Here is a 9952-nt window from a genome sequence, read left to right on the forward strand (position 1 = left end):
TGCCGGCTTTTAAATTAAAAGTTATTAGAACTGCCGAAGAAAAGGTTAACACTTTGCCGCAAATTTGTTTAAAGTCGACAGGAAGCTTGTGCGCGGGTGGTGCAAAAACAAATAAAAAATAAACGTTTTGGATTTACGTTATATGTACTGTTTAATAGTGTGTTTAATTCTTAATACATTGGATACTTACTGTAAATTACTTATTATGTGGACTTATAAAAATGAGGTAGGTGATTTTTTTTCGTTCTTGTTGACTTTTTTCCCCCTCCAAAATGGGTGGGGGGCGTTAATTAGAGGGGGGGCCTTAATTCGGGAAAATACGGTAGTTTTGTGTACCAAAATGAAATTTGACCTTAAGATTGACCTAGTGACCTACTTTCACATTTCTGTAGCTACAGGCTTCAAATTTAGACCACATGCAGAGGATTGTGTACCGAAACAAACTTTGACCTTCACATTGACCTAGTGACCTACTTTCACATTTCTCAAGCTACAGCTTTCAAATTTGGACCACATGCACAGTGTTGTGTACGGAAATGAAATTTGACCTTGAGGTAGTCAGTAAGTCTTGAAATTTGGAACACTCAAAAATGACACATTGGTGGGCGCCAAGATCACTCTGTGATCTCTTGTTACTTACCGAGCAGTTAGCAATGTATTTTGGGCATGGCTTGTCCTTATGTACAGAGGAATAGAGGGTGTCTACACTTTTATTGTGTTCGACTGGCACAATCACCTTTAATATTTTGTTGTCCATCTTTGGACAGGTGATATGGGGATATCCTAAGTGTTTCGTGTCTAGAAAGGTCAGTTCTTGAGTGTTTCCTGAGTATTAAGTACTGGGCTAATACGCGACAGGAAAACCAAGAGCCAACGCTTTACTGGGTGGGAAGGGGTGGGAAATCAGTATATAGCATTGAATAGTTAAACTAAGTAATTAGTCGCTACAAGAATAACCTATCGACTCCAATCCTTAGGATCCTAACGTTCACAGAACGATCAGTGACGTCACTGCTCTTTCAGCGCCACCTATAACACTGAGGATCTGGGGATATCCTAAGTGTTTCGTGTCTAGAAAGGTCAGTTCTTGAGTGTTTCCTGAGTATTAAGTACTGGGCTAATACATGACATGAAACCTTCGTCCACACTCCAGACCTTTATATCCTCAATTTGATTCCCATGACAGGACTTTTGCACTACAGTATCGTCATCCCTTTGTCCCAATACTCATTCCAGCATTAGTAAATAAATAAGATAAAAGATAAACAGCAACATATTACATGATGAGCAAATTTATTACGTATCAGATATATATGTAAGGTACACACAGCTAATCAAATATTTACTGCAAAAACAATTCAAACAAAACGTTTACGTCATAAAGTACAGAAATAAACGCATCCAGGTATTTACATCGCATACACTATAACGAATTACAGAAGGCAGGTATAAGGAATAAGTTTCTTTTAACAAAAATTCAACCTTATGAAGAAGTATGTGTGTTAACATATAAAAAGATTCATACATGTTCAAAAAATGCATGTGGTAAAGATGTATAGTCAGCATGGGAATTATAAAAATCCTCCACCTCGTTAGAAAAATCAACAGCACGGGCAAGACGCTTTGCAACAGTTGAAGAACGCATTAACTTTCGCCTACTGTAATATTCTGCACTTTCGGAACCAAACCAACCTACATGGTCCATTATATCAGCTGAACTACACCCAGCAACATTCAACGATACAGCACAGCCTGCCCTAAAACTATGTGGAGTTTCACCATCATATACTCCTAAAACGGTTAAGTAGTGTCTCATTCGTTCATATACCACAGAATAAGACACTTGTTGATCAAGAACAACCCCCGAGTCAGACACAATACGAAACATGTATCCAAAGGTGAGATTTACTCCCATAGCCTTTGAAGACGCTACATACGTATTGAGACCATTAACGGGGCAAATTAGAGTATCAGCGCATTTTGGCACAACAAATTCATTAACCTTGTCCCTGTTACCCCTTAAAGTTTTACCAAATGTATGTGTAACTGTGAGACCAGATCCATCTGAAAGAGATCTGACCTGTTGTGACAATAAAAACGACAAATCGCCCGCACGATCTCCAGCAAAGAACTGCAATTTAAACCAAGCTTGATCTCTTAAAAGAACATATCTCTCCCGGGATGTTATATCTGACCTTGCAAGTTGCATGTCAATATAACGAGCAATAGAGCGCAATTTACTCATGAAAATAGGTTTTGCCTGTTTCGGAAGGACATTTGCCTTTGCTTGCTCCTCACGTATTCGCGTAAGATACTCCTTGACAATTGGGGAGCATACAGGATTCCCTTGCATCGTCATGCTATCCCAAAAACGACCAAACCCATGATCTTCAAAAATTCTACATAACAGATTTATCACACCTTCTACAGTCCCTGCAGCGAGGCGAAGTGGGCATGCACAATTAATCCGAGAGTCAGAACTACCAATGTATGGACAAGAAGCAGTATGTATCTTAGTCTTCCCGAACTCATCTTTCCAAACCAGAAATTTCCTAATATCTTCAGGAGAGCAACTACATAATGTAAGAGAAGTAGGAAGGTTGGATAAGAAATCTGCCAAAGATGCCGTTAAGGAACGCTTTCGCTTAGCTGAGTTGGACTGGTCCGTTTTCTTGTCCAAGAGGGAGAGTCGATCCTCAGTCTTTCTTGTATCAATATTAAGTTGCGATTCCTGGAAATAAACAGAATCGAATCTAGCAAAATGACAATCTGTAAGCAAATATGTCATACCTAAGACCTAAATCAGAGTCTCGAAATCCCTTTTTTGAAGGGAAAAGTACAACATTCTTTTCCCCAACACTGCCCAATGGAACACTGTCAACACAATATTTATTTATATGCGTTTGCCAAACTGGAATTGGTCTCATCTTTGGCGCAACAAATGTACAGCTCTTAACTCTTTGTTCCTCCAAATATTTTAATACCGGGAATATCATTGCAAACGGTGGGAATACATAACCATTCTTTTCTGAACGTAAGTCTTGGCAAAAAATATTTACACCAGCAGACTGCGGTGTTGGAGTCGGAGTAAAATGTTTTAGAAATGAGCCATCAACATCTCGCATAGCATTCGAATCTAATGCCATGAGGTCCACTGTGTGAGGACCAAATAAGACCTGTAACCTATGCCATACATCATCACTGAGCTTTGCATCAGAAGCTGACACTGATCTAGAGGGTGCATCCGCAACATTTTCCGTGGTTTTGACATATGACATGCGTAGGTCGATGTTGTTGCGAAATGTAATGGAGAAAATGGATTTCGTAATGTCATTGAGAGGCCTGTCCCTAGCACCCTGATTGTCCCATACATGAAGAACTGCTTGGTTGTCAACCAAAACATCAACGCGATGATTCTTTAACTTAGACTCAAATGACAAAAGACAATTGTGAACCGCTTCAGCCTCTTTTAAATGAATCGGTTTTTCCACTGAACCAAAATAATCACAAAGTGTCTGTGGTGGAATGCCGTCAGTTCCTCTCAAGACAACAGCGCCATATTTATAAGAACTAGCGTCAGTGGCCAGAACAATCTGTTTATGGGCTTCAGATCGCCAAGACATACAGCCTATCCAAGCGTCCAAGAAACACCAATGCCGTAATTCCGCACTAAGATAGTCATCAACCAAAACAATGCCACCATTCTTTGAGGCCACAGCAATAGCCCTATTTACCTCACGAGTAAACAATCTACAACCAGGTACTGCTAATGTCATACTGATACACTTCCCTGCAAATCTTTGGAGAGTTTTCAAATCAATAGATTTCGAACCCAGGATAAAATCCCGAAGGGCACAAAATGACTGTTTTTTCTCCACCGGCAATACGTAAGTTTGTCGAAGAGAGTCAATGTAAAAACCCAAGAATCGTAAACACTGTACAGGGATAAGCACACATTTTTTCAATGCCAGTGTATAACCCAGTCTTGTCAACAACTCTAGAAATACATATGATGTTCTCTCTGCCATCCGAAATGGCTGATCAACGTTAGCGGATGATTTAACAAGAGGGGCACCTAATCTATCATCAATGTATTGTATTGTGGCAATGCCCAATGATCTAATGTGCGACGTTACCACCATTCCCACTGTCTGGTAGACATAAGGCGAGGCTTTCCAGCCAAAAGACAATGTAGTATATGAGAACAACCATCCAGCAAATTCTATACCAAAGTATGTTTGCGAATCTGGAGTCAAGCGAATATGATCATATCCAGATTTCTCATCAAAGGATACCATGTATGCACCAGGTTCAATTAATCTATGAACATCCTTTAGTGTTTCAAGTTGGAAAGGAACATCTTTAATCCATAAGTTTAAATATCTTGCGTCATGACAAAGACGAGGCTTGGACTCCTCAATTGTAAGTGGTAAGATTACTTTCGGTGGTACACACTCACCAACCCTGCCCCAAACCCGGAGGGAGCCATTTGATACCCGTTCCAATAATTCCTGGCAAATAAAGGGAACAAAACGCTGACAAATGGGCGCATTAGGGAAGTAACGCTTAGGTGGAAGATCACAGTCATAACACTGTCCTTTAAAATTACCTTTGAAATGAGTGAAAAAATACGAAATGTCTACACCATTCTCTAACCACGAAAGAACCATTCTGTCCGACGCACTAGTCCCATGCAATATTTTCCGCCATTCCTTAACACATGAATGTAACTGACCCGATACAAAGAAAGATGGATCTCGCAAGGGTAGCATGTCAATGCTAACATCATGCCTATCTAAAAATACGTCTTCAGCAGTATGAAAATGAGCGTCAAGTGAGGGCATACCATCCCCCAACGTCATCCACCTAGGATCCGTTCGTACAGTCACAGCCGTTGGATTAAAATTATGTTGTCGCTCCCAGGAGGGAATCTTGATGAAACTACCAGTAAACGAGCCTTCCTCCTCCTGTCAAAAAATACAAGACTGTACAGAAAACGGCCAGGCAGAAGACGCTGAGAGACAGGAAAGACCCTCACTCTTAACTCACGTGAATAAAAAATTCACTAGAGCTTTAGACGCTCTTGAGAAAAGACGAGGGTTCACTCAAAATAATCTAGTGAAAGGTGTAAAAGCTGTATATGGTACTAATAATACAAAATAATCATACAATGGCAATATCAACATCCAAATAATCAATAATTTCACATACAAAGCACAATATACATCCAGAAATGAAATGATTGAAAGGAAAAAGTAGAGCCACCCAAGCACACTTAAAACTTGTCGTTAACGTAAACACGATTACGCAAAACAGACGTTTCGACATGAAGTATATTACCATCATAACATTAAGACTTAGTATCATAAAGTTTCGGAAGTCTTGTACCGGTACAATTTCAATCAATATAGCTTTATCCGATATGCATTGTACATAAGAAATGTTTGAGAAGAATTCTGCAAATATTATAGCTTGACAGATCATTTCAATTATCTGTAACCAATATAAATGACGCAGCATTGCTATAATAATTTATCAAGGAGAAACTGTCTGTTATAAACTATTAAAATTTTTAATAAAGAACATGCAAAGAAAACCGTCAATAAACTCAAGAAATGCTTAGTAAACTAGCTTTTATCTTACCAAGTCACAATATATAGATATTATTTACATGTCGTCAAACTCACTTGCATTAAAACGATATGCAATACATCTGAGTAAAATATATAGCTCCATTCAATTTCATAAAGTGTTCATGTATAAACATTTTGAATCAATAGATGGAAATAAAATGACACACTAATTGAAAAAGACACATAATACAACTGTGTGACTATATGACTACTAGTTGTATTGATTCAGTTCTTCTGTTTAGCTGTCTTCATGAGCATACAGTCTTTAACCTGATGCTCCGTAGAGTCACAGAACAGGACGGAAAGGAGACCTTCCCCCTCTTGGTTTATACCTAGGTCTAAATGTGTGGCCGAAAGAATACGGATAGCCGAATCCCGTATGTGCAGGAGGTAACATCGGCCACTGAGCCTGTGGCATCTGAGGATATAAACCTGCAAGTGGGGAAGACTCTTTCGGGGCATCTTGCTTCTCAACTTCCTTAGTTTTGAGACATTTTGCCAGAGCCTTAGACAACAGGTCTGAAGCTTGTCCATTAAGGACAGACAAACATAATGCCGCAATATTCACCTCCCCCTGGTGTCTAGAGGCCTGACGATATAATTCCTCAACAGTCTCCGCGTCAGCATGGGAATGGCGGCGGGAAACCGACGCCAGTTCCTCTAACGTTAATAGTATCAACGCCTCTGAAGGCTCTTTTTGAAGTGCCAGCAGCCTTACTTTCTTTTTCAGGTCATCCACTCGTTCTTCCATGTCCTGACCTCCTGTCTTCTGCCTCTTCATCAGCGCGGGGCCATCCTACAGGTACAAAAGCACTTGTTACGAATCCCAATAAATTATACAATGGCAGAGTTGTACCCAAAGGCAACCATGTTCTCATGATAGGGTCATAAGATGCATGCGAAAAATATTATAATACTAATATTATAAAATAGATCCACCTGACCTACATAAACATGATGAAGTTGAACGAATTAACGACCAAGTTCATTTACGGAAAACGTTCAGTGACTGAAGATCAGTCGAAAAAAGCTGTTGTCATAACATGATACAATAACAATAGATAAATTATCAACTAATGTACCTGCTCCTCAGCCAGCTGTTGACCTTTAGGCGCCCCAATCTCGTTCGCAAGTATAACTGCGCAGTGCAGTGCCAGGCGAGCGTTGCCTTGTGTGTCATCTCTGTCTGCCATAGTAAGAACTTCTCCCAGCTCCTCCCCTGTCAGTTCCTTGAACACTGACTTTATGTTCTACAATAAGACGTTCGTATTTCAATTGTACTCAACACACTACTTATGCATTCATATTATCTACATTATTATCATAAGAGATATTATATTCTATATCACTTTCATCATTATATTATTATTATTATTATTATTATAGTGATTATTATTATCATAAACCAAATAATAATAAAACAAAATAGCAGAATACAACCGCATTAATTAATATAAGAATTATCTATCATAATAGATGGATCCAGTTATTTCCACTGATAGAAAATATTTCAGAAGTATAGGTATTACCTCCGCACTCATGGTTTCTAGAGGCTGTGAGGATGTCACCCTAGCATACTGCTTAGGAACATTGGCATCCCTAATCTTTTTGACTAGACAAATCAAATTGGTGTCTTTCAGAGTGTGTCGCCTTTTCAATGTCGTGGGTTGAACCATTGTACCAGTGAATCTAAAATCACATAAATTAGAAGAGAATATAATCAATAAATACTCCCAACAGAAATAAATACAAATAGATTCAATAGATTAAGCGTAAACTAAACCTGAACGCATACAAACATATATGAATATCCCGCGATAATATTATAACTATAAAACAGCATACAACATAGCCCCGTATTTAATATCAAAGGGGAGAAACCATGTAAAACAACACAAATCCCCTATAAACACAATATCTATATATATCATCCACTGTTTCTGATATGCATTCATGTGTGGAGTGCGTTTATCAGCCGTGACAAGTGAGGGTCAGTATAGCAGACCACAGCATACCGTAACAAATCTGCTGATAAGCTTCCAGCGAAATCCTAGATGCATGTTATGCAGCCGGTCAAGAGAGCAGATACTGCAAAATCTAAAAATAACTGACCTACTGATAAACATTAGGCTTGTCCAAACAAAGGAACCCGCATCCTCATATAATAAAAAGATAGCCAAAGCAATTAACAACTTGTACCTTCAATGAAAGCCACGAAGTATGCACCAACATAATTATGAAAACCCATTCAGCGTTTTAGGGGGTAATATTAACTGATTAAACTACCAATACTTTCCACGAAACAGGTAGATATAGCTACTGACCCCCGGCCAGAGAAAATGTCTGCCATGTTAATCGTCACCAAGACGAACAAATTACGCACCTCCCTGGGTGTAAGTGACCCTCAGTCACAAAATAGCTGCACAAAACAGCAATGTACCACCTAGGTACTAAAAACCACCAAGGTTTCAAGAAAAAATAAAAAATAGAATGATTTTACCTGAAAAATCCGAGAGGAAAAAATCCACAGCCTTCCTAACGTTCACAGAACGATCAGTGACGTCACTGCCCTTTCAGCGCCACCTATAACACTGAGGATCGTGACCGCAAATAAGCTTTTCGCCATGTTGTTTCATCCTCGGCGGAAGCGGAAATGTTTGTTACTATGGGCGACGAGGTCGGATACCACTAAATCACCGCTCCAATCGATGTAGGTATGAGAACCTTGTATTTAGGCCCGTAAAAAAAATGCGGTCGGCTGTAAAAACGTACGGTCGGTCGGGTTACAGGAAACATATTTTTTTTTTAGGCCTAAGGTTGTTCAAATTATTCCCCTAGGGTCAAATATGGCTCCACCCTGCGGGGTCACATGGTTTACATTGACTTAGGGAAAAACTTTGAAAATATTCTTGACCAAACCACAAAGACTATGGCTTTGATATTTTGTAATGTAGCATCATCTAGTGGTTCTCTACCAAGTTTGTTCAAATTATCCCTCTAGGGTCAAATATGGCCCCACCCCAGGGGTCACATGGTCGTATAGACTTATATATGAAAAAACTTAGAATCTTTATGTCCATAACTTACATCATTCAAATTTGGACCATATGTATAGTTTTGAGTGGCAAGATGAACCTTGATATGAGTTGACCTTGATCTTGACCTAGTGACCTACTTTCACATTTCTGTAGCTACAGCCTTCAAATTTGGACCACATGCATAGGTATGTGTACTGAAAAAAACTTTGACCTTGTTTTTGACCTAGTGACCTACTTCCACATTTTTGAAGGTACAGGCTTCAGATTTTGACCACATGCATAGCTTTTTGTTCCAAAATAAAATTTGACCTTGATTTTGACCTAGTAACCTACTTTCACATTTCTCAAGGTACAGCCTTCAAATTTGAACCACAAGCATAGTTTTGTGTACTGAAATGAACTTTGATCTTGAGATTGACCTTGTGACCTACTTTCACGTTTCTGAAGGTGCAGGCTTCAAATTTGGAGCACTTGCATAGTTTTGTGTTCCGAAATAAAATTTGACCTTGATTTTGACCTAGTGACCTACTTTCACATTTCTCAAGCTACAGCCTTCAAATATGAACCACATGCATAGTTTTGTGTACCAAAATGAACTTTGATCTTGAGATTGACCTACCGTATTTTGGTGTGTATAGGTCGCACTTTTTCTACCCATTTTGCTGCCTGAAAAAGTTCCTGCGACCTATACGACAGAACATTGCCAGCAGTTTTTTTTTCGGGCCAATTTTCTGACCGTAGCTCTCTCAAAATTACGTGCATCTATTACGAACGAACAAAATGGATAAAAAATATCAATATCGGTGGCTTTTTAATCAATAGCGGTTACTTTCAATAAAATATATCGTAAATAACCCATACAGACTGTTAAAATTACAAATGACTTTAATTCAAAGATGTTTTTGCAGTCTGAATTACGTTTGTTTCTACTTTCGTTTTACTGGACGCCATTGACATGTACTCCGGGTTGGATAAAATCCGGACAGATCCGTCCTCCATTCCAAACATTGTTTATACTAATTCTTAGCGTATTAAAAAACTTGAAAGATAATTTTTTACTTTTGATTTTTAAATAAAAGAAAAAAATCCAAACAGAGATATTTTGTTAATCTTTTTATTCAGAATCAAAAGAACGTGGTTAATTACATGACACGGAAAGGTGTTATAATTGCTGTGCAACAATTCACATTTAAACTTGCATGATAACAGAATGTAAACGCAAACTGTCTGCTGCCAATTAGTGTCAAAAAGCCGCTTTTCTTTGATGTAGTCTGTTACCGA

The 9952-nt window shown here is 38.7% G+C and overlaps 1 protein-coding gene across 1 annotated transcript; it reads right to left on the reverse strand.

The window, feature by feature from the left end:
* Window positions 1–946: 946 nt before the first annotated feature.
* On the reverse strand, window positions 947–7946 carry LOC123550675 (uncharacterized). Its single transcript, XM_053533781.1, has 5 exons — window positions 7163–7946; window positions 6716–6883; window positions 5929–6429; window positions 3060–4967; window positions 947–2797 (listed from the first exon to the last, which is right to left on the reverse strand). The coding sequence occupies exons 1-5, from the start codon at window positions 7307–7309 to the stop codon at window positions 1520–1522; spliced, it is 4002 nt and encodes a 1333-aa protein (XP_053389756.1). The 5' UTR covers window positions 7310–7946; the 3' UTR covers window positions 947–1519.
* Between the last annotated feature and the right edge of the window lie 2006 nt (window positions 7947–9952).

The sequence above is a fragment of the Mercenaria mercenaria genome, unplaced genomic scaffold (assembly GCF_021730395.1).
Source record: "Mercenaria mercenaria strain notata unplaced genomic scaffold, MADL_Memer_1 contig_3094, whole genome shotgun sequence".
Classification (NCBI taxonomy): Eukaryota; Metazoa; Mollusca; class Bivalvia; order Venerida; family Veneridae; genus Mercenaria; species Mercenaria mercenaria.

Excerpts from the sequence above, each read along its gene's own strand:
- LOC123550675 (XM_053533781.1), bottom strand. The coding sequence starts at position 7,309 with ATGGTTCAACCCACGACATTGAAAAGGCGACACACTCTGAAAGACACC. Across the intron at positions 6,430-6,715 it reads AACAGCTGGCTGAGGAGCAG|GATGGCCCCGCGCTGATGAA; the intron begins GTACATTAGTTG and ends TTGTACCTGTAG. Across the intron at positions 4,968-5,928 it reads GAAGGTCTCCTTTCCGTCCT|GAGGAGGAAGGCTCGTTTAC; the intron begins GTTCTGTGACTC and ends ATTTTTTGACAG.